This window comes from Triturus cristatus, chromosome 1_1 (genome assembly GCF_964204655.1).
Source record: "Triturus cristatus chromosome 1_1, aTriCri1.1, whole genome shotgun sequence".
Classification (NCBI taxonomy): Eukaryota; Metazoa; Chordata; class Amphibia; order Caudata; family Salamandridae; genus Triturus; species Triturus cristatus.
The window spans coordinates 1,073,888,378-1,073,914,133 of NC_140579.1; the positions used below are offsets into that span (position 1 = coordinate 1,073,888,378).

At 46.5% G+C, this 25,756-nt stretch overlaps 1 protein-coding gene across 2 annotated transcripts in view; it reads right to left on the minus strand.

The window, feature by feature from the left end:
- Nucleotides 1-25,756, minus strand: part of LEMD2 (LEM domain nuclear envelope protein 2) — a 406,431-nt gene that overhangs the window by 223,982 nt on the left and 156,693 nt on the right. For both annotated transcript variants that reach the window (XM_085651168.1, XM_085651170.1), the window contains exon 7: nucleotides 5,516-5,617. In XM_085651168.1, the coding sequence (XP_085507294.1) occupies nucleotides 5,516-5,617 (102 nt within the window). The remainder of the gene's footprint in view (nucleotides 1-5,515; nucleotides 5,618-25,756) is intronic.

Here is a 25,756-nt window from a genome sequence, read left to right on the forward strand (position 1 = left end):
ACAAATGCATCAATGACTACCTCATGACCAGACAATACCGACACGCCCCCGACAGCACTGTGGGGGGCCCTTAAAGCGGTGGTGAGGGGGGAACTGCAGAAACCAGAGAACGAAAGGAAAAAAGGGAAATATAACTAAGGTGGTGGATTTAGAGGGAATGCACAGTCGAACAGGAGCTCCCAGGATATGGCGGCAATTGAAAGCTGCCAGGGCGCAGCTCGCAGGCCTTGACCTCGATAGAACAGAGTATGCAGCCCTGCGGCTTAAGCACACATACTACGTAGGAGGAGATAAAACAGAGCACCTCCTCGCAAGCAAACTCAGAGCCTGCGTCCATCGGTCTAAAATACCAGCCCTCTACAATGCCCAGGGTGAGTTGGTGGGAACGACGACCAGAAAGCGGAGGCCTGTCGGGACTTCTACGCCTCTCTCTATAGCAAGGACTCAAATATTGACACCGGCGTGGAGGCCTATCTCCGACAGGCAGCGACGACAGCTATCAATGCAACCGGAGCCGCAGCATTCGACGCGCCTATTAGGATCGAGGAAGTGATCGGCGCGATTTCCCGCCTTAAACCCTTGAAGTCTCCTGGGCCAGATGGCTTTTCGGCTGGTTTTTATAAAACTTTTTGCCAGCTCCTGGCACCGATTTTAACCAGACTTTTTAATTCCTTTCAGGGACCAGGATCTATCCCATCAGATATGCTGGAGGGACACATAATTGTATTGCCCAAACCAGGGAAATACGTCACCCAATGTGCCGCTTATCGGCCGATATCCCTACTCACCTTGGACCTCAAACTTTTTACAGGGGTCCTCATGGCCAGACTTGGACCACGATTACCTGGTATCATCGAACCAGATCAATCTGGTTTTATTCCGAACAGACAATGCAGCGACAACACTAAACGCCTTAAGCATCTAATAGACCAGGCTCATTACACAGGGATGGACGCCATGTTACTGTCGGTAGATGCTGAAAAGGCGTTCGACAGGGTGGACTGGGACTTTTTAGACAAAACTTTGGCACATTTTGGCATTGGGGAACGATACGGGGCACGAGTGCCCACTGACACCCCTCCTCTTCGCACTCTACGTAGAACCCCTAGCACAGAGGAACCATGACAACCCTGAAATCTCCGGTATCCCCTTTGGAGGGGAACAGCACACAATCAGTCGCAGACGACATCTTGGCAGCTCTAGATTCGCCCAAGCGTTCATTGCCTGCCTTCCTGCGGGAGCTAGCAGCATTTGGGAGCGTGTCCAGCTTTAAAATAAATATGGGGAAGTCAATGCTCTTACCTCTAGGTCTCAACGAAAATATGCCAAGAGGCGCGTCCCGGGATTATGGGGGACTTCAACCTCAAGCTTCGATCCCATACCTGGGGATAGTCCTAGCCCCGTCTACTGAGCAGACAGTCGCCCAGAACTATACAAATCTCACCTCCCAAATACACGGAGATATGCGAAGGTGGCAGAAGCAATCACTATCACTCATTGGCCGCATCGCTGCTGTAAAGATGTCCATCTACCCAAAATACTATACACCTTCCAAACAATTCCAGTTGGGCCCCCGCATGGGAACCATTCGTAAACTGCAAGAAGCAGTGCAACAATTTATAGTGGCCGGGAAGCGGCCACGGATGCGCAGAGACCTCTCTTATCGATCTCCTGACGATCTCCTGACGAGGGAGGGCTAGGGATTCCCAACATACTGAGCTACTTTCGGGCGGCGCAACTCAGATACTTAGTAGAATGGAGTCGGCCCAAGTCCGAGAAGAGGTGGCTCTTTCAGGATAGAGCGATAGCGTAGTCATCCCTCTAGAAGATACACTTCTTGAGGCGACCCGATAGACCGACGTACCTCAACAAATCTCCAATTACTCGCACAGTGATGCGTGTATGGGATATGGTCGCGACCAAGAGGGGGCTCACCTCCTTTCCCTCACCGCTCACACCATTGTTTGACAACCCTGAATTTGTGCCAGGGATGGAAAGGCGAGCGTTCCCGCAGTGGCGGGCCTCGGAGTGCAAATCCGCGGGTCACCTATTTGACCTCGAAGGGTTCCTTCAGTTTTCGGATTTATCACAATTCTATGACATCACCGACCCGAAACGGTTCGAATACTTCCAAATCAGGCACTGGTTAACTCAGCCAGAGGTACGCCCAATGGTAGGTAGAAGGTTAACGACCTATGAGAAATGCCTTCTTACCAAGCAATCAGACCGAAAGCTAATTACCGAACTCTTTAAGATGATCTGTCCTCCAGCTCCCCCACGGCCTTCAGCCGGACAGAAACGCTGGGAGAGAGAGTTGAGGAGAGACCTCTCTGAAAAGGAATGTCAAGCCATATACTACAGGGCAAACCATACCACCAAGAATACGGCGAGCAGGGAAGCAGCGGTTAAAGTAGCCACTTATTGGTACTTGGCACCAGTCAGACTGAACAGAGGTAATCCGGACTGTAGTCCGACATGCTGGAGGGGCTGTGACGAGGAGGGCACACTGACCCATCTATTATGGGAGTGCAGGGAAGTGACGGGATACTGGATGGCAGATCTTAATGACATTGACAAACAATTTGACACTGAAATACCGCGCTTTCCTGCTTACACACTCCTGGGGTTGCCCAACGCACTTACATTCCCACTGAAATCAGTTAGGGGGAGACAGACGGGACTAGCAATGGGAGCGCTATGGGACACACAGAGTCGCCCTATGCATACGGGTTGGCTGCACAAGTTATGATACATTATCAGTATGGAGCGTATACAAGCCAACCTCACCCACTCCACTGCCTCTTTTAACACTATGTGGCGCCCTTTACTATCTCTACTAGCACTAGAATTCAATTAAATCAAGTGCCCGAAATATCTTCGCATCCTGTGACTCACCGACACCTCGCAACCAGGGGAAACCTCCGAAGGGTAGATACAAATCATCCTTGCGTGCCCACACCAAACACGCTATGACCAAGGCACACCGGTTCGGGGGGGGATGGGGGGAGGGAGGGAGAGGGCGGTGACAATGGGGTTGGGGGTTTTGTTACTCTGAGTTTGCACATTGCTTATCTAGCAGGGGTCTTTGCCCTGCTGGGCAGTTCTGGACACTTGCTTCATGGATGAACTCTCGTTTTGGACCGCAAAGATGCGGGGTGGCTGGGTTGGGTCCGGGGAGGGTTCCAATCACTCAAAAACTGGACTGCAAGGGGTCTGTAATGTGTCTATTTAGCTGCCTGAAACTCAATAAAACAAAGTTAAACAAAATGATATACTCTACTGACAAATAAGCTATCTTTGGTAAAGCTCTTTCTCTCGTATATTCGAACTGTAGGTTCCTCTGTAGAATAGCCCCAGCCACTAAAATGGATCCTGGCAGTTCTTCAGGAATGCTCCTGCATGCAGATAGGTGGTGCAGTGTGGTTCCACAGTGACTGTACCACCCGAAGTGCCAGAGCAGAATGGCATTTAAGTGGCAGCCTGTGCGCTGTCAGTTTTTCGCATCTTAACACAGAACAAATTGTCAGAGACAGTGGGGGTGAGGTAACTTTTCACCTTTTTAGATGATAACAAAGCTACTCCACAGAACAGGAAGTTGAGAGGGCAGTGAAGAATCTGTGATCAAGAGAATCCTCCAGAAAGAGCATTACCAAAGGTAACTAAATATAGGAAAGTAGGTTTCTGGTGCAGTAACCCCTCCTTTTTTTCCAGATTTCTGATGCACTTTGAATGTGCCCTGGTTCCCTGCCAATCAGGTTTCCAAGGCCTGTGTTCTTTCTCAAAACTGTACCTTTGTTTACACATTTGGCACGCCTCTGGCCCACATGTCGGTCCCGTGGAAAATTTACCACTGGTACCAAGGGTCTTGTGATCAAAGAGGGTCTCTAAAGGCTGCAACACGTATTGTGCCACCCTCAGAGACCCCTCACCTAATACATACCATACACACTGCCATAGCAGCCTGTGTGTTTTGGTGCATATCAAACTTATGAGTCGACATGGCACACATCCCTGTGTGCCATGTCCACAAACCACTGCCTGTAGCATAGTTAAGTCAACCCCTCAAGCAGGCCTCACAGCCCTAAGGCAGGGTGCACTGTGCCAAAGGTGTGGGCATAGCTGCATGAGCAATATGCCCCTGCAGTGTGTGCGCCCCATTCACAGACATTTTAAGTGCAGTGGAGCCATATTTAGTACATGGGCTGGGCGTTTGTCTTAATGAACTCCACAGCTCCATGATGGCTTTACTGAATGCTAAGGTGTTTGGTATTAAACTCCTCAGCATAATAAATCCACACTGGTGCCCTTGTTAAATTTATTACAAAATGCACTCAGTGGCATCTTGGAGATGCCCTCTGAAAAACGACCAACTCTCAAGTGTGCAGCTCAATGGTCTGCCCCAGCCTGCCACACAAATACATTTTTCTGACCCCCTGAGGTGGGAGCCCTTGTGCTCTTGCATCAGGAACAAAGCCTGCTTGAGGTGGAGGTACTTCTCACCTACCCCCCAGCAGAAACAGCATTCTGGGAAGTGAATTGAATTATATACAGTGCAGACAGCTGGGTTTTGTTCTTACTCAGACCACTAGGCACATTAAAGTGCAGCTCCAATCTTTCCAAAATCACATAGCAGAGGTTCACTTACGATGGCCTAAGCTTGGCTGCAGTAATACAGGATGACCTGGTTAAACAGATGTCCCGGTTGGTGCTAAACAGGGCTTTCCGAATTTGAAATACTTCACTAAACATTTCCGGGTGGATTTTTTTTTATCCATTTAGCACATACACTGGTGGGAAAGAAAGATGTGCCATGATTAAAATACATAAATCCCTCACTCTGACCAACCATAGTTGGGTGCATCTTCCTGGACCTTTTCCTACAGGAGAGCTATGTAAGGCGTCACCCATTGTACAAACTAGCATTTCAAGACTGATAGTTGGAAGTGCATGAACCTGAGACGACTGAGCAAAAAGGAAGGACATGTATTTAAGGATGACAGACCGGACATTCCATACTCTGGTAACATGGTCTCCTGGCAGGTCTTCAGGCCTAGTACTCAAGCAGAAAAATCTTTTTTATTCGGTCTTTTCCTCTCTAGCACAGCTCCTGCCTGGCAAGGGCTGAATGTCACCTTCACGTTTGAGACCGGTGATAAAGCACTGCAAAGGAAAGCTATATTAGGTAAGCTATGCCAACAATGGAACATGGAAGATAGCCTGCCCACTTAGCTAAAAAAGTACACCACTGATAAAGCGCATGTATAGACGGTCATGTAACACACAAGCATTGCGAATATGACTGTATACTACAGGTCCAAACATTGTACTGCATTAAAACAAATAGTTGCAGTGCCTAACAATGAGCGAAAGGTTTGCTAAAAAGGTGGATGTGGTTATGCCTCCCAATAGTTTTATCTTTTGATATCAGCCAGCAATATCATTTAACTGTTAAATAATTTGTGAAGATGTATTACCAGGAGGACATGTGTGAAGCTAACTAATGAACAGGGCATACCTGTGATTTTATTAACCATATCGTACATGGCCTGCTCAGCTTCTTCCATTTTCCTCCATCGATACTTTAGAAAGGCGAGAAGGCCCCAGAGAAGCGCCAATGCTGTGCAAGGAAAAGAAGACTGAGATTTGGAAACTGGCGTAAATATAGGCAAAGGGTGCCCATCATTCAAACCTATATCAAACTACTTCTCGTCACAAAGACAGATGTAATTCATTTCAAAACAGCAATTAAGAAAAACTGTAAGATAAAGGTAAATGAGTATTCAGGAAAATCATAATCTCAGAAACCATACCTGGATAATGTGTAGCATTGTATGGAGAGAGGAGCACAGTTTCTTTGAACAACTTTACTTGATGAAGTTGTCAAGCATGAGCCTAGCATCAACACACACTGGAGCACAGCACATTATCAAAGGGTTGGAGGCATTTGACATGAACATGAGGCGGTGTGAGACAACAAGAGGATATATTGTGGAGCCATTTATAGTTTTCTACATATAACCACAGTTGCAAATTACGAACATAAACATGTAACTGTTCACATTAGATTATGTTTTCCGTGTTAGGAAAACAGTTGGGATGATCGTGGAAATGTGGATGGTGTGAAGTCCAGAAGCAAATGGGAAACAGATGGATCAAAGACTTCAAAATAATCAGACATCCAAATGCTGTGCCACATTTGTGAGGGAGGGTGCAATACATACTACAAGGAAGGATATCACTGAAAATGGCCTATCAAGAAGGTAAGGGTAAGAATTGTGTGGTACAGTTAAAGGTTTCAAGCTCCATACCTCCCATTAGGACCATGAAGTACAACAGGAACAGATACTGGTTATTAGCCTCGTTTTGCGTATCATTAGTAAATTGCATCAGCATTTTTGGAATTATGGAGCTGTTTGCACTTTTTTCTATTCAAACAAGCATAATTTGCTGCACAGACTCATGGATTAAAACTTGTTAGCAAGCGCAAATATGTTTTTTAGGGTAAACATATGGTGCATTTCACTCGAAATAAAGCAGCTACTAATTCTTTTATAACAAATGTCATTAATACAAGACTTTTGTACACATGCAACCTGAAAAAAAGGACATACATTTTCAAAACATTACTCTGATCACTCCACAACACATATCCTTGTGGGTCAGGGCATTCAGTATAATCTATTAATAAGGCTCTTGGAAAGCATACCTCAGTAGGGTTCTGGTTCCTCTAATCAGAGGCTGGGTTAAGCCTACCACTCCATTCTACTAATCATTAATATTAGAGAGACTCCCACGACAGAGAAGGGACAAACACTGGTATTGTAATGGATATATTATACATTCATAAATATTCCGTACTTCAGATTATCTGTTGCACCTAGGTGTCAGTTTTCTCACTGGTGTCAGCCTTACTCTAGAAGCGCCTCTTCCTCAGCTTTGAAATGCCATTTTTAAGGCGGGGTATTTGAATTGAATGCACTTAGTAAATAAAGTAAAATTAAGGCCTACAAAAAGACGTTTTGTTCACGTTTTTCGCAACCGTAAATTAATACATATAGTTGTGTTTCAGCATCTTGTTCAAGTGAATGGTCCCCATGATGAAGAAAGATAAAGTTATTTTTATAGTGAATCTATTACTTGAAATCCACGGAGTGCAAGGTTCCCTTGATGTGTAGATTGTGCAAGTTCCAGCAGCCAAGAATATAGGAGGATGTGAAACCAATATTGAAAGAACAATGTCATTGTTCAGATTACACTCCTTAAGTACTTTGAATGTGAAGTAAGGGAGAATTCAGACAGCACTGTCCCCATGGAACAGCTTTTGTTTCAAAAGATCACTACATATGCTTTATTATGGGTATACATATAATGAGGAGTCTTTTCCCCATCTTTTTTTTCAAGCAGATTTCGGTACTGGGACCCACAATGTACTACTCTGTACCACACTGGTATGTCATTCCTCAAGTGGGAACAGGTAATTTAATGAATCTTGTGTTATTCCTTTATTTATAGGTCGTTCTAAGAACCTTTCATCTGCTGGTATAGAGACCTCGGGCCATGAAGAAATTGCTAAACAACAAGGCAACAAACCATGTTGCCCAGTCATTCAAACAGGCCTTGAAAATGACACATTCTTTTTAATCATGTGCGATCCAGTTTTATACAATAAACAATTTTAACTGACGCAAATTTATTTTTAATTATTTTGAGATGGTCTGCGGTTTGAGGACATAACTTGTGAAGGGAGCACAATTTACATTCACATCAGACTAATCACAATGACGCAACGTTTCTGAACACAGAGGATGTTCAATGTGTAATGTTTACTTAATGCGAGACAGTGGTAGCCTTTTCTATCATACATGCACTCACAGGGGTATACCGATAATGAAAAGCACGGAACACTAGGGTTTTATCATTGTGCCCAAGGTTGCTTCGGCGTCAGAGCTAGAAGAGTAGACGATACCTGGGTTAGGTTTGTCGCCAGCCATGACATTATAGCATTCCAGGAATCATGGGATACCTCGCCTGGTTTTTGGCTGGATGGTTTTTCCAGCTTTGTTAACCCGGCCATCCCTAGTAATGCTGGTAGAGCTAGAGGGGGTCTCATCCTCCTTTTCTCACTTAAACTTAAGGGGGTGTTGCATCTGGTTAAAAATTGTTCCCCAAACATTTTAATTGTGGAAAGGGTGGTCTCCCCCAGCAGAAAAACTTTTTTTTATTAATTTTTATAATTCAGCAACAGGGAAAACGGAACTGATCATATAGCCTCCCTGGAAACCTTTTTATCTTCTGCCAGTCAAGACCATAACACTAATGTTGAGTTCGTCCTATTGGGCGACTTTAACATTCATCCTTGTAATAATCTGTGTAGCACGGCCAACCTTGGGGGTTCATTGGGTCCGACGGTCCCTCATTTTGAACACACCAAGGCAGGCGAGGCATTGGAGGCTCTAACAGCTAATTTTGACTTATTTGAACCTATGAGTACAGAGGGGGAGAAGAGATTAGTCACCTACAAGGGCTCAGATCCCGGGTCAATTATTGACTATATCTTTGTGACACCAGCAATTTTACACAGGTCCGTTTCCTACGCCACAATTGTCTCCCCTTTTAGTGATCACAACCCTGTTCTTCTTGAGGTGAGGTGGGGGGACTTTTTGGGGTCAATGCCCGGCTGTACTATGAATAGGCCCACACTTCGTCCAGTGGACCAGGGGAGAAGGATAAAGTGGGCTAATGTGGTCCCGGATACATTCTATGCAAACATCCTCCCTAAATTAGAGGGTCATATGATAATCTGTGAGGATCCGAAAGCAGCCAATCATGAGATAATGGGTGCATTCAAATCCATTTGTAATCATATCTCAATCGACTTAACGGCAAAAATAGGGCAGGGTGATAATAATCATCGCCGTTGGTTTGATGCAAAGTGCTCGAGAGCACATAGATCACTTATGACAGCTCTTAAACACAATCCGAGAGACAAGGCAGCCATTACATCCTTAAGGAAAGATTATAAGTTAGCGATCAAACGTCGGACGGATGATATTAAGATGGCAGCCTGGGATAGACTCCTTGCAGTCGACGTTCTGCATAATAGTAGTCAATTTTGGTCTGTCATAAACGAGCCATTTTTCTCAGACCAGGATAACAAAGTCATGGACTGTGTGATTAGAAGTAGAACTAGCAATCGTGGAGATGACCAGAAATAAAGCTCCTGGGCCGGATGGGGTACCAGCCGATTTTTATAAACATTCCCCGAAGTTATGGGCCAGAATACTGTCTAAAATATTTAATGCAGCCAACGGTAACCTGATGCCCCCCACCTAGGCCACATCTATAATTGTGCCGATCTTTAAAAAAGGACGGCGCGATGACCCAGGGTGTTACAGAGCCATATCCCTCCTAGACTCTGCTATAAAAACACTAGGCAGGGTTCTACTGCCGAAGCTGAGGGATAGTGTTGAGGGATGTGGGGGTCTGTCCAATATCCAGTATGGGTATAGGGAAAACAGAGGTACCCTGGAGCAGTGCTCTAACCTACAAATGTTGATCGCCAAGTATACAGTAGCCAAGGAGGGGTCGTAATTTTTGGCCTTTATGGACCTCTCCTCGGCTTTCGATTAGGTGAACAGGGCAAAACTGTGGACTATCCTTTTGGAGCTGGGAATAGATGGGGCACTGATTAAATTCATGGCATCTCTCCATCAAGAATTGTTTTACCAAATAAGGGTCACAAACGAGGGCAGGTGTACCACCCGCTTCAAATCGATTCGGGGTGTTCGTCAAGGTTGCATTTTAACCCCACTCCTCTTTACCATCTATATAAATGGCCTCGGCCAATATTTGGAGGAGGTGGATGCTGACGTTCCACGTAAAGGAGAAGCAAAGGTACCTGCCCTCCTATATGCGGACGACACTGTCCTCATAGCTCCTACGGGAAGGGGCCTGCAGCATTTATTGGATGCCTTTGGGGCATTCATGGACAGGCTAGACCTCAAGGTGAATGCTAAAAAATCTCACACTATGGTTGTTGGACTCCATAGGAACAAGGCCAAAATGAAAACAATATGTAAATGTAAAGGTGATGTTGTCTCTAGAGTGGAAGTTTTCCCGTACCTGGGGGTGCTCTTCGATGAGGGGCACATGGGGACCACAGATTTGGGCAAAAAGTTTATTAGTGGCCAGATCAACTGGGGCACTAATGGGGTTTACTAAAAGACTGGGAGCTAGGCCAATGAAAGCCCTTTTAAAGGTTTATAATACAAAATGCATCGCAATCGCGATGTACGGTTCTACCCTGTGGGGCTATGCACATATGGAGCCCATCCAGAGGGCGGAAAACAGGTTTTTGCGAAATCTGTTGTCCGTGCCCCAATCGACCCCGACTTTCTCAATTCATGCGGAGGTGGGTCTTGATTATGTCACGGACAGACTAAACCTGGTGCCGTTAACATTTCGGCTAAAGACCTGGCTCAATAAGGAACTAACCCTCAATCATGCTATTTTAGCTGATGTAATGTCCCTGGACCACTTTAAAAAGGTACCGTGGTTAGATTACCTGAGTAAGTCCTTTGCACAATTGGGACGCCCGGACCTCTTCTTAGAACCATCTGGCATTAGGAAGGTGGATGTGAGTCTGGTTGAAAAATTATTCATGGAAAGGACCAGATTATCCCGGGAGGAAAGGGAACTGCAGAAACCGACTGAGATCCCATTATATGTTATTAGGCTCTAACTCACTTGCACAATACCTTGTAATTGTTACTAAGCCATTTCATAGGTTTTTATTGGTAAAATTCAGATTTAATTTGATTCATTTTTAATTTGATTCATTTTTATTTGAGGAAATATCCAACCTGGGCCAAACCTGGTTTAGCAACACCTTGTACTTGTGACCAATTCTCAGTCCAAGATACCATGCATTTTACTATGTTTTGCTGGCATTTTTTTGACATCAGAAAGAAATATTTATTGCCAATACTGAAGGAGGCGGCTTCACGCATGTGAGGCCGGCTTTAGTTTTCCTTCAATCTCTAAGTAGTGTCCGCATTACATTTTGTGTTGCCAATTTTCTAGTAGCGGCATCAAGGATAAAAAATAAATAAATACATTTTTAAATAATGTACCCCAATTTATGATCCAATGAAGTTTTAATTGTTTTACATTTTTATGACAGGGTATTTCTCACTGTATCAAATGTATTATATCACATATATATATTAATGTTTTTATGCCTTTTATGGTTGTTATAAATCGAATAAAGTGTATTTGACTGACTGACTGCTTCCGCAAGGTGCCTCCTTTTTAATGTACATGCTTACATTCATTAAGTAGTGCACGTGGTTTGTGGTTGCCATAGCATAAAATCTTTTTTGGGGTGGGTACTGGGAGCCTGGACACTTGAGAGCCAAAACGAATGGTGCTGGTTGCATGTGCTTCAGGTTGAGAGAAGGGATGCTCTACTATTAGTGCTTAATTTGAGCCAATGGTTTCCGGTGCTCAGAACCTACACCTACTTCCTAACATATGCACCAATGACAGTCCACATTACAAATGAACTATATCTGCTGCTCGCACAATTTGTGTAGATTTCAGTGGCCTGGAATAGTCTACGTTTTCCCACTTGTCGATGTGTGATAGCCTGTAGTTGTGTTGGTACGGTCATTGGCAGTGCTGGTGGGGCAGTGGGTGGTGTAAGCTGCAGTGACCTCCTATGAAGGGAATGGCACTTTGTTAAAATAAATTAAGAACTGCTTACTGCATTTATCCCCTTTACTTCTTTTAGTTAGCCAGTGAGCATCTGTTTGTGGCTTGTAGTGATGGCAGGATTATGCACAGCATGTGAATCTACATCTAGTGTTAGGCCCGGATGTGTCTAGCACTTTACCCAGGATCCAAGACCTCCCCAGAAGTAGCAGACCTGCTTGCCTGCAGATAACCAAAGACTCCTGAGAGGACTACGTGACCACAAACACCAGACGCTGGTAGACACCACTGCACCCGTCGCTCGAAGCCCTTGTACAAGGGGGCCAACAGTGGCATTGTGGTCCCCCAGCCCTCCAGAGACAGAGTACAGCGTGGTTTCTCCCTCAGTGAACTCTCCGACATTGCCTGCAGCCTCTGCACATAGGCCCCCTTTACCACAACTGCTTCCAGTAAGGAAAACCCAATGCCTAAAGACACCTCTGCACTCACTGGTCACCCCTGGGCTGTGGAGGAAAGGGCCAAAGGTGTCCTACGTCCCCGAGCATGAGGCCTGAGCCCCCCTGTTGGTTCAGCCCGACTGGCCTCCCAGTCAAAGCCTGCAGCCTATTAACGCGAAGACCGATCCCCATAGAGCAACACTGGGCAGCCAATACTGTTTTGCACCCATGCACCCGGCCGTCCTAGTGCTGCTGGTGGTGGTGTTCTGCTGGTGCTGTCTTTGACCTTGCCCACCTCTTAACCTTAACTCGTGAAGACGGTCCTGTAAGTCGCTGTTCTGTAACTGAATGCCGCACCTGCTTTTCCTCACAACATTTAAAAAATGTACGTACCTGAACAAATTGCTTCTGGTGCCTAAATATATATAAAGATACATGTTATTTTCATAAATTAGTGTGGATCTCCTTATTGAGTCGTGTCTCACTTATTGACTATTTTGTGTATTTGTGAATGCCCAACACCCCTCTGATAGGCTTAAGACTGTTCGACCACACTACCCCCTAGAAGAGCACCTTGGGATTGCTAGAGCAAGCCTCTGTCCACTTATAAGGGAACCCCCTGGACTCTTTGCACGATATAGTTCATTTTGATATAAACAGCCAGCTTTCTACATCTGTTACGAAGGTAGCGGCTTTATCTGCTAGATGAAGTGGTATGATGTGAAAGCTAAACCACAAGTTTGCAAGTGAAGCAGGTAGCAGACAATCTTTTGTACTCTGACTGCTAATGGTTCAATATGTTAGCAACAACAACAGTAGATGAATCACTTCCACTTGGCAGCGTAAAAGGCAAGCGTAGTAGACCTACGCCCCTCCTAAAGAATGTTCATGCATTCGGGTGGAAGATTAAGGTATCTAAATTCTAGGACTTCAGGAGCGAGATCACAAGATTAAGAGACCTGGGATCCGGGTGCCTGATTACTCCATGGTTCTGCGTGAGAAGGTTGCGCCTGTTGAGGAGTCTCTCTTGCAGAACTACAGGGTTCGAGGAGCGTGGTGAACAGTGGTTGGCGTGCCAAGGTGGTAGCCACCAGGATGAGTGTGAGAGATGTCTGCTAAATCCTCTTAACAACAAACTGAAGTAGTGGGAGAGGAGGAAAAGCGTAAGCAAATATCTATGGCCAACTCATCCATAGTCAATTGCCCCTGGACTGTCTGCAAGCGAAGTTTGAGCATTTGGCATTTTCTGCAGTGGCGAAGAGTTCCCACTTGGAGACTTGGTGCCATATCCTGAGGAGGAGGTCGACAAAGTCGTTGTCCACTCTTCGCAAGTATTCCGCTAACAGATGGATCTTGTGTCGCAGGACCCACATCCAGAAGCTCTAGGCTAAGTGAGAAAGCTGAGGGGATCTGGTGCCCCCTTGCTTCTGAAGTTAATAAGTGGCTGTTATGTTGTCCAGATAAGGGCTACCTGCCAATCAGATGGGGAAGAAAAGCTTCTAATACAAGGTGAAGAGCTAGAAGTTCCAGGTAATTTATGTGGAGACGCCAGTGACTAAGTTTTCACTGGCCTTGGAATGTCAGGTCATGTGAGTGCACTCCCCATCTGTAATGGAGGCGTCCGTTGTGATGGTGCTCAGCGGAACTGGGTCAAGAAAAGGAGGTCCCTGCAACAAGTTGTTGAGGTTCCACCACTACAGAGAGTGACAAATTTGACGGCCGATCAAGACTAGATCGTCCCACTGACCCTCCACTTGAGACCACCAGTGCGTTAAGCACTCCTGTAATGGGCACATGTGTAATTTGACTTGTTGGTCGAGTGTAAAAAGAAGGATGAGAGTCTGGCAGCATTAGGGTAGGCCATATCAACGTCAGAGTTGAGAATTTCCCCTAGATAAGGTTGGATCTGACTGAGATGGAGGTAGGATTTTGAGGAGTTGATAGTAAAACCTAGTTCGTGAAGTCAGCTGATGGTGAACCAGTGTGTTTGCGGCATTTCTGACTGGTAGCACTCTTGAGGCGCCAGTCGTCCAGTTATAGGAGGAAGTGGATGCCCTGTCTGCACAGGTGAGCAACCACTTCCACGAGGCACTTGGTGGACACCTTGGGTGCGGTGGTAACTCCGAAGGATAGCACCTTGAATTGGTAATGCTGTCCACGGACTACAAATCTGAGGTACTGGCGATGTGCCGGATGTATTGGAATGTGGAAATATAGGTCAAGTGCAGCTATGAAGTTCCCTTGTAGCGGGACGACATCCTGAAGAGTAACCATGTGAAAGTGCTCTGAGAGAATGTATTCGTTTAGGGGCCAGACATCCAAAATTGGTCGGTGGGACCTGTCTTTTTTGGGGATCAGAAAATATATAGAGTATCCTGTGCCCTGTTGAGGGTGGATGGGGTCTATAGTTCATTTATGAAGGAGCGCTTCGACCTGTAACCTCAGTAGCCTATGGTGTTGTGGGGAGTTAGTGAGTGCAAAATGGAATGTTAGGAGGTATGGAAGTTCGCTCCAGACAATAACCATGTTGGATTTATTTATTTGTAAGTTTTATATAGCGCTAGCTAGACCCGAAGGTGTCAGAGCGCTTTTCATGGTCGTGAGCGAATCTGGTGAATCAGGAACACCATAAACAAATGAGGCGAGACTCCAATAGATAATAGTACACAACAACAGCACAGTAACAGAAGCCATGATGACAGATTCAAGAGGATCAGTAAACAGCAAAGGCAAACAAGCAAATAGCTGACTATGACATAGGGTTCAGTCCTGAGCACGAGGATAGTAAACCAGCATCAGAGGTTTAAGAATTAAAGAATTTGTTGAGGAGGAGGAGTTTCAGGTCTCTTTTGGATAATATCCAATACCCACAGGTCGGAAGTGACATTTTGCCAAGTGGGAAAGAACCCTTGGAGACGACCCCCTACAGATGTAAAATGGTCAGGAGATAGAAGAGTTAAATCAGGGCAGACTGCTGGTGTCAGCTCCTTTGGGGAAGCCACCTTTTAATTGACTCTGTAGGACCCTTAGCAAAATAGCTTCTGGGAGACGACTGGTGGGTGTGTAGTGTTTGAACCTTAGCGGTAGGGCATGCAGCAAAAGGAGCCCCCTCTCGCCCCTTGCAGCAGTGTCCGCAGCATCTAGTGTGCAGCGAATGGTGGTGTTGGAGATCTGCTTTCCCTCAGACGATCTCATTACCCCTTTTCCTGTGCTCCTCTGGGAGATGTTGAAGTAGTTCCTTCATTTCATCCCAATGGGCACGGTGATACCTGGAGAGGAATTTGCAATCCACCAGAGGTTGGCCGATTGTGCAGCTACCCTTTTACCTGCAACATCTGTTTGTTTACTCTCTTTATCTAGTAGAGGGGCATCACCAGTATTTTCCAGAGTTCGCACTTTTACGGGTGGTAGCAATTTCTAGAGATTTGGGTAGAAGCTGGTCCCGGATGTAGACAGGGCCAGTTGGGGAATGAATATGCTACTTACCAGTATGCATCTGTTCTTGGCATGTAGGGCTGCTGACATTCATATCTGTGCATAGATCGCCGCCTAGTGTTGGGTCCGGATGTTTGCACGTTGTTGTCCTGGAAGAGTCTTCGAAGTATCCTTGGATAGGTGACTCCTCCCCTGGACTACAGTGCGCATGGGCATCCCCATCATCCTCAGATTGTTTTTCGCCATTGTGGCAGTGATGGAGTAGATACAGAAAGTGATGACCATGCTTTACAGTAATTCTGAGAGCTGCAGCTGCGACAGGCGCCGGGGAGGAGGGAGGGCGATATGAATGTCAGCAGCCCTACATGCCAAGAACAGATGCATACTGGTAAGTAGCATATTCAGTTCGAGGCATGTGGGCTGCTGAATTCATATCTGTGCATAGAATGTATAGCAGTGCCCTCTATTAGCGGCGGCTACCCGTGCCAGCTGCAGCGGTCTGAAAAAGAGTTTTTAGAACAGCCTGTCCTACAGCTGCCTGCTGTTTTGACTGCACATCTACACAATAGTGTTTAGTAAAAGTGTGTGTAGTGGACCATGTGGCTGCTCTGCATATATCATGCAGGGGAATATTTCCTAGAAAAGCCATGGAAGCCCCTAACTTACGTGTTGAGTGGGCTCGTGGTGGAATAGTTAATGTGCGTTTTGCCTTTTGATAACAGATTTGAATACACTTAACTATCCATCTGGCTATCCCTGCTTTGGAGATGGCGTTACCTTTGTGGTGCGGGGCAAAGGCAACGAACAGTTGTTTTGTCTTCCTGAAGGGTTTAGTCCTGTCGATGTAGTACATGAGGGCCCTTCGTACATCTAGTGTATGGAGTGCCCTTTCTGCGACAGTTTGCGGGTTTTGGAAGAAAACGGGCAGTTTGATAGTCTGATTCATGTGGAACTGCGATATTACTTTGGCCATGAATTTTGGGTTGGTACGTAGTACGACCCTGTTGGCATGAACCTGTATAAATGGCTCTTGAACGGTTAGTGCCTGGAGTTCACTAACTCTCCTTAAGGAAGTGATCGCTACCAGGAAAGCTACTTTCCAGGTGAGGAATTGAATCTCGCATGAGTGTAGAGGTTCAAAGGGTGGACCCATTAGGCGTGTGAGGACCAGGTTGAGGTTCCACATTGGAGCCGGTGGGTGACTAGGTGGAATGACTCGTTTGAGTCCTTCCAAGAATGCTTTGATGGCAGGCACTCTGAATAGAGAGAGGTGCTGCCTGGTTTGCAGATAGGCTGATATTGCGGTCAAATGGACACGTATAGAGGTGTACGCCAGATTGCATCGGTATAGGTGTAATAGGTAGCAAATGATGTTTTGGATGGATGCGTCCAGCGGGTTAATGTCATTATTACTGCAATAAATGACGAACCTTTTCCATTTGGCTGCATAGCAAGCTCTTGTAGTGGGTCTTCTGGCCTCCTTGATGATGTCCATACAGTCAGGTAAGATAATGCAGTGGACAACCCAATATACCCTTGAGGGTATGGGTAAAATTGAATGATAGAGTAAAAGAACCTTCAAGGGATTTTTTAAAAGTCTTGATTTTTATGATTTCAAACAATAAATTGTATATAGGTTGATTATATTCCTATACGTTTTTACTTATAATTACTTCTTATTCTTATTTAGGAAGCTTGGTTTTCAGATTGGAAATTAGAGTGATATGAATAAATCACCACAATAAAGCATTAGTCGCATAGAGCAGAAAAAAGGAAGAAAACGGATGGGTGTATATGTAAAAAAATAAGTTTATATTCAAAATTCAAATAAGGGTACTAGTAATAACAACATTTGATGATATAGTGAAAGGAAAACAATCAATTATTCATGCCTTCACATTCCAATTAATCAAACACTTTTTCCAAAGGGATTAAATCAATTTGCTGGAAAACAGTGTGACAGTCGACGTTTCGGTCTTTTATAGATTTCTTTACAAGACCATCTTCAGGACAATGCGATTTAAAAATCGACCCCTTATAGTTCTTCGTGTAAATCGTATATGACCAATAAGATGGTGGTCTTGACCGGTCCACAATTTTCTATATATTATTCGAATCTTGAAAAGCTGGAAGAATTTATTTCTTCAAGTTTCATACTCAGTTTAAAAACCGTGAGTAATTCGAGAAGCCCAGCAATCAATCATGGGACATCTGTGCCAATAAGTCTCTATGGTTTGGCTCTTTGGTTTGTAGAAAAACATGCAGCGTGCTGTCATCTCGTTCGCAAGCTGCGAACGAGATGACAGCACGCTGCATGTTTTTCTACAAACCAAAGAGCCAAACCATAGAGACTTATTGGCACAGATGTCCCATGATTGATTGCTGGGCTTCTCGAATTACTCACGGTTTTTAAACTGAGTATGAAACTTGAAGAAATAAATTCTTCCAGCTTTTCAAGATTCGAATAATATATAGAAAATTGTGGACCGGTCAAGACCACCATCTTATTGGTCATATACGATTTACACGAAGAACTATAAGGGGTCGATTTTTAAATCGCATTGTCCTGAAGATGGTCTTGTAAAGAAATCTATAAAAGACCGAAACGTCGACTGTCACACTGTTTTCCAGCAAATTGATTTAATCCCTTTGGAAAAAGTGTTTGATTAATTGGAATGTGAAGGCATGAATAATTGATTGTTTTCCTTTCACTATATCATCAAATGTTGTTATTACTAGTACCCTTATTTGAATTTTGAATATAAACTTATTTTTTTACATATACACCCATCCGTTTTCTTCCTTTTTTCTGCTCTATGCGACTAATGCTTTATTGTGGTGATTTATTCATATCACTCTAATTTCCAATCTGAAAACCAAGCTTCCTAAATAAGAATAAGAAGTAATTATAAGTAAAAACGTATAGGAATATAATCAACCTATATACAATTTATTGTTTGAAATCATAAAAATCAAGACTTTTAAAAAATCCCTTGAAGGTTCTTTTACTCTATCATACAGTCAGGTGGCAGGTTGAGATAGCCAAACTCTAGGACTTCAGGAGCCAGATTGCCAGGTTCAGCTGTTGCGGATCTGGGTGCTGAATCTCTCCATGGTTCTGCGTCAAATGAGCGGGTTTGATCCGCAGCCTTTGATGCGGCACCACGGAAAGTTCGAGGAAGGTGGTGTACCATGGCTGCCGTGCCCACGTAGGAGCAACTAGGACGAGTGTCAGGGAGTGTTGTCTGAGTTTGCGAGCCACCAGCGGTATCAACGGCGCTGGGGGAAAAGCGTACGCAAATCTGCCGGACCAGTTCATCCATATCGCATTGCCCTGCGACTGCGGATGTGGGAACCTGGCGGCAAAGCTTTGGCATTTTGCGTTTTCGCTTGTGGCGAACAGGTCTATCTCCGGATGACCCCACTGCTGGAAGTACGGCTGGAGTACTGATGGGTGTAACTCCCACTCGTGCATCTGGTGGCTGTGTCTGCTGAGCAGATCCGCCATCTGGTTGTCCTTGCCGGGGAGGTGTTCCGCCATGAGGAACATGTTCCTCTGAATGGCCCACTTCCACATGCTCTGAGCCAGATGAGACAACTGTGGAGAGTGCGTTCCTCCCTGCTTCTGTATGTAGTACATTGCGGTCATGTTGTCCGTCCGGATCAACACGACCTTGTTGCACAGATGTACTTTGAATGCCTTCATGGCCAGGAAGATTGCCATCAGTTCCAGAAGGTTGATGTGCATCTTCTTCTGTTGTGTCGTCCATAGTCCCTGCACTGTGTAGTGGAGTACATGAGCTCCCCATCCCTGGAGAGACGCGTCCGCTGTCAGTACTATTTGTGGAACAGGCTCTTGGAACGGTCGGCCCTTGCAAAGGTTTTGTGGAGTCCACCAATGCAGAGAGTTGTATGCCCGACCGCTCACCAACACTAGGTCTTTTAGCTGTCCTTGAGCCTGATTCCACTGACGTGCTAGGCACTCCTGAAGCGGGCGCATATGTAATCTCGCGTGTGGGACTATGAAGATGCAGGAGGCCATCATGCCTATCAACTGCATGAACACTCGCGCTTGAAGTGAGTGTTTGGGTTTGAACTTGGAGATCAGCAGTTGCATGCTGTTGATCCTCACTAAATTTGGCTGAGCTGTGGCCGCCAGAGTGTCTATAGTCGCACCTAGGTACTGTTGTACGTGTGCGGGCTGGAGATGGGACTTTGGGTAATTTAGTGAGAATCCCAGACTGTGAAGAAGGTGAATGGTGCGGGACATGTGGCTGGCACATTGCTGGGCTGACTTCGCTTGAACGAGCCAGTCGTCCAGGTAGGGGTAGACGTGTATGTGCTGCCTCCGTAGATGTGCTGCCACCGTAGCTAGGCACTTCGTGAAAACCCTGGGCGCTGTTGTCACGCCGAAGGGAAGGACTTTGAACTGGTAATGCTGACCCTGAACAGTAAACCTGAGGTATTTTTTGTGTGAGGGGTCAATGGGGATGTGGAAATACGCATCCTTGAGGTCCAGCGTGGCTAGGAAGTCTCCCTGCTTGAGAAGCGGAAGGACTTGCTGGAGAGTGAGCATGTGAAAGTGCTCTGAAAGAATGTACCGGTTCAGGGGTCTTAGGTCTAATATAGGTCTGAGTGACCCGTCCTTTTTTGGTATCAAGAAGTAGAGGGAGTACACTCCCGTACCCTGCTCGTGGACGGGTACGACCTCTATAGCGCCTTTTAGAAGCATACTTTGCACCTCCTGCTGTAAGAGCGTTAAGTGCTCTGAGGACATAGGACGGTTTCTTGGCGGTATTATGGGTGGAGTGGAGGTTAACTCTAGACAGTAACCGTATTTGACAATATCTTTGACCCACCTGTCCGTGGTGATGGGAGTTCCACGTGGACAGGAACCTTTGTAGCCTTCCCCCGACAGGTGTTATGTGGTCGGGAGGAAGGGAGAGGGCGTCACTGCTTGTTTTTGGGGGAGGACCTGGTGTTGCCGTAGCCGTAGCCGTGTCCTCTGCCCTTTGTACTGGAGCCACGATATCCACCTCGGGTGTTTTTATCGTAGGTGGTCTGTGTATTGCCTTTGTTATACGTTTGTTGTGACCCCTGTCCTCTACCTGCTCCCTTGTTTCCGGGGCGACGAAAGGAGCCGCTCCGAAAGGACTGAGTTTGGAGGGCGCCCATGGACTTTGCAGTGTCCGTGTCCTTTTTGATCTTTTCAAGGGTGGTGTCAACCTCCGGCCCGAATAAATAGTCGGGGTTGACAGGCTGGTTGAGTATATTATTTTGTACCTCAGGCTTGAATCCAGAGATTCGTAACCAGGCATGGCGTCGCAGCATGACGCTTGTGTTTATGGCCCTGGCAGCCGTGTCAGCGGCATCTAGTGCACACTTGATGGAAGCATTCGTGAGTAGCTGTCCTTCTCTGATGAGAATTTCTGCGCCTTCCTTGAACTGGTCAGGGAGATGTTGGAATAGTTGATCCAGTGTGTCATAGTGCGCTCTATCATAGCGAGCAAGGAGCGCTTGAGTGTTGGCTATGCGCCATATGTTGGCAGCTTGGGCGGCAACTCGCTTGCCAGAGGTCTCTAACACCTTGGACTCTTTGTCCGGGGGAGGAGCGTCACCTGTCGTTTGCGAGTGTGCCCTCTTGCGAGCATTCGCTACGACAATGGAGTCTAGTGGTAATTGGCCTCTGATGTAAGTAGGGTCCCCAGGTGCTGATCGGTATTTCTTATCAATCCTGGGGTTTATCACTCGTGCCCTGGTGGGTTCCTTGAAAATGTCCTTGGCTGGTTTGAGGACTCCTTTCAGCATGGGCAGAGTCTTTACATGCCGTTCTGAGGATGCGAAAGTGTCCATAAGAAAGTCATCTTCGATGGTGTCAGAGTGAAGCTGCACCCCATGGTTATTGGCAGCACGTTCAATAAGACCGTTGAAGGCTGCAGTATCCTCTGTGGGAGATGTTTTTGCCCCATAGAGTTGTGGGTCCTGTGCATCGAGAGGTGCACCTGGGTCTACTGGGTCGCCCCAAGTGTGATCAGGGTCCTGCTGGTCATCAGGGTCCATGTCTCCACGGTAGGGGATTTGGTCCTCCATGTAGTCCTCCAACGCATCCGTGTCGGAGTGTGTGGGAGAGAATAACTGTGGTTCCTGGTAGGATGAGTGGAAAGGTTCATAAAGGGCAGGTTCTGATTCTACAGGCAGCTTCCTTTTTAGTGGGATCCTGAAAGGGTCCAACGGTGGTTCCGAAGTTATTCTCCGCTCGTGGAGTATCATTCTGCCAGTGTTGGCGTCGATGACATGTGCCGGAGACGTCTCGGCAGGTGTAATCGTGGACTGGGTGACCCGTGTCCTGAGTTGGAATATTTTCGGGATTGTGGACGGAGGCAAGCCAAAGGTAATGTTGGCTGGCACCGAAGAGGCTGCCGGAGCGTCGATCGGTCCGGAACCCGACGGGTCCTGGGGCGCCGTCTTGGTTTTGCTGCTTTGTGCCGCAAAGGGTCGCGTTTGGAGCGCCTTTGAGGCTTTTGCACCGACCAGGTTCGTAGAGGCAGCCGTGGACTTTTTCGGCGCCGGTGGTTCATCGAGTCGAGGTGTGGAAATGACCGTCGACGTTTTCGATGCGTGAGGCTTTGGTGTTGTCGAGGGAGCGATGCGAGACGTAGCAGGCAGTGCGGTCCTCGGTGTCGGTGGCGTCGGCGCCGGGAGTTGAGCAGGTTTGTTGGCGCCGAAGGCCTTTTTCCGTACGTCGACTCCGACGTCGCCCGCTTCAAGTTCGGCACCGAAGTCTCTCTTGGTGCGCTCGGTGCCGACGCGTTTCACTGGCGTCGAAGGCGTGGGAGGCCTCGATCCGACTAGCGCCACTTTCGGTTTCGGTTTCGTTTGAACCGGTGCAGCTTTCGGTTTCGGTTTTGTAGAAGTGAAACCAGCCGGTTTAGGCAGTAATGGCTGCCGCTTAATGTCCGAGGCCGGGGCCGAAGAACTGCGGGATGGGTCTCGGGTAAGGCCCGAAGGCGATCCCTCGACCGGAGCCACAGACTGTGGCACTGGGCTTTCTTCGGTCTGAACAGGTAGGCCTTGTTCATCATTGGAGCTACTCTCTTCGGCCCCTAAGGCCTCCTCGTCGTCTCCTACCTCGGTGTCGTCTTCACCTCTGTGGAAGAGTGATTCGTCGACTTCGTCCGATCCGGAGTCGTGTTCGGAAACGGGACTGGAGGGTAGGACTTCCAATTCTTCGACATCTTCGGCCTCGTTGAAGATGTCCGCTGGTGCCGGTGCCGCGTGCTGCGCTTCGAGTCTCGCCGCTCGTCGATTCCGTAGAGTCTTTTTGGAACGGAACCGGGCACAGGCCATGCATGTCGATTCGTCGTGGTCCGGCGAAAGGCATTTGTTGCACACCGGATGGACGTCGATGTGGGGGTACTTCGCATTGCACACCGGACACCTCTTGAATGGCGTCCTTGATTCCATCGTCGAAGTAGTCGATGGACAGGTGAATGCGAAAAAAGTCGGTCCTGAAAGTTAGTAAACTAACAAGGTGGTATCGAAAACCGATCGAAAAACAGTACCGACGCGAACTAAAGGCCTTTTGGCCTCGACAAAATTTTTTCCTAACTTGAGCTAAGATAGCACATCCGAACCCAATGGCGGAAAAAAACAATCTGAGGATGGAGGGGATGCCCATGCGCACTGTAGTCCAGGGGAGGAGTCACCTATCCAAGGATACTTCGAAGACTCTTCCAGGACAACAACGTGCAAACATCCGGACCCAACACTAGGCGGCGATCTATGCACAGATATGAATTCAGCAGCCCACATGCCTCGAACGTTTGTATTTCTTGCCCCCCCTGGATGTAATGACTCTGGCACAGACGGGGTCGTGAAAGATGTCCGGGGTGTGACGGAGCATGCCTTTATGCATGGGGAGGTACTGTGCAGAACGGTGGGTGGAGGACAAGGTTGCAAAAAGGAAATCCTCCTCTAAAGCTCAGTATAGAGATCCACCTTGTGGAGGGAGGCAGCCCTACCAGTAAGTTTGTGGTAGGAGGTGGAATCGTTAAGAGGGCAGGGACAGTCAGGGTACAGGTTGTGATCTGTGTACCCTGGTGGGTCAGCGTCATAAGTGTCCCAGGGATCCCTCTGCGGAGGAAAGTTGTGGGTATCCCCTCCGCCCTGTTACCCCAGGTCTGAATGTGGTTACCTCTGAGATGACCCTCCCCACCCAGAAGTGGGTGGGGAGGTTCAGCTTTGTGGAGCCAGAAGAGGTGGTGATGTAATAGTGACAGGCAAAGGGCTTGTAGTCTTGTCTACTTTCTTGTGCTGCTTATGTGGAGGTGGCATCTGACATATTCTAAATGGGAGATGAGTTATAACTCTTGGGGGAAAACAGTTATTTTTAAAAACATGTACTGAATTTGATTTTACCGAATGTTTACTGAATGTTTTTACGGATTATTCCTAGCCTTACTTGCTGATCCAATTGTTGCTGTAGTCCACGTATAACGTTTTGCACGACGGACGGTCCCCGCAAATTAGAGCAGGGTGGCAATCTTTGTTAGCGGGCTAGTTGTTTCAGCCCCTTATGCATAAAATGAGCGCGCTGACGTGACCGCGCAGCGCTGACATATTCTAAATTGGAGCTGGGTTATAGCTCTCGGGGGAAAACAGTTATTTTTTAAAACTTGTACTGCATTTGATTTTACTGAATGTTTTTACTGAGTATTCCTAGCCTTACTTGCTGATCTAATTGTTGCTGTAGTCCACGCATAACGTTTTGCACGACGCACGGTCCCCACAAGTTAAAGCGGACCGCCATCTTTGTTAGCGGGCTAGTTGTTTTGTCTCCTTACGCATAAAAAGAGCACACTGATGCGACCGCACAGTAGACGCGCCGCCTGCGTGCCAAAGGCGAGCCAGTCTGTGCCTGTCCGTGGCCGGAATGCGCCGTGCTCCAGTACCCCTGCTCAAAATTGCAACCAATCTTACTCAAGAGAAGCCCTGTTGGACGTAGGAAATAGCAGTAAGCAAACCAAATGTACACCAATCAATGTTCTGAGGAGCACCTCTAGTTGGTCCTGTAAAGCTTGTAGCTTTGCAACTTGTACTAATGAGGATTATGTCGTCACAAATCATGTTAATTTCATAATAATTTACAAACAATGGGATACTATTCTCACATGTATCCTACTAAATGTCAGGTCTCTGTCCAAACACAAGTATGAACTAGCAGACTTCATAGACCAGCACAATCCTGATATACTTTTTCTAACAGAGACCTGGACAAACAGCTCTTCTGATCCAGACCTCAAGGTGGCAATAGCTGAAGGCTATGAGCTTTTTAGAATAGATAGAAAAGTGCAACGGTGAGGGGGAGTTGCTATAGCCCACCACAATATAAGGCATCATTGGCAGGCATCCCCCAATTGGAGGAGGAAGCCATCATGTTCTCCTTCAAAATCAATAATAAGACAGAGTTCAACGGAACCCTCATATATGGGCCAACGAGCCCTAAGAACAGATTTGTCTCTTCCATGCAGAGCTTTCTGGAATCCTGCATGTAATTCTCCAATTTTACACTATTGGGGGACTTTAACTTCCATTTTGAATGTATGGTATGTAGACACACAATTAACCTAATAGTTTTGATTTAAACCAAATTGTTACCGAGCCAACACACATTGGTAACCATACTATTGATGGTGTATTTACCAAACATGCATTGATTTCCTTCCATAAAGCTTTGCCTGTGGCCTGGCCAGACCACAGTGCTGTATCTTTTGAGCTAACCAATCCTAGAAGAGTTTCCTAAAATACACACTAACAACACCTCAATTACAAGTCGCCTTTGGCATAAGATAAACTCTCTGGAATTGGACCGGACGCTACGTCTAACCACACCCTGTCTAAGCACTGACCCAAACTCTGCAGCGCACAACTTTGATAGCTGGATCAAGTCAGCGGTTAACAAGCTCGTGCCCGAAATGCAACCACAGAAAGATACAGTCAGCGCCGTGGTATACGTCGGAACTAAAGGTATCAAAAAGAAAGTGAAGGGCCGAAGAACGAACTTGGAGGAAAGATTACTCGCTATAGAAAAAAAGATTACAGAAAAGCTATTGAAAATTACAAAAAAGCTGTCATCGTGGCAAAATCATGCCTTTACTCCATGAAAATTAACT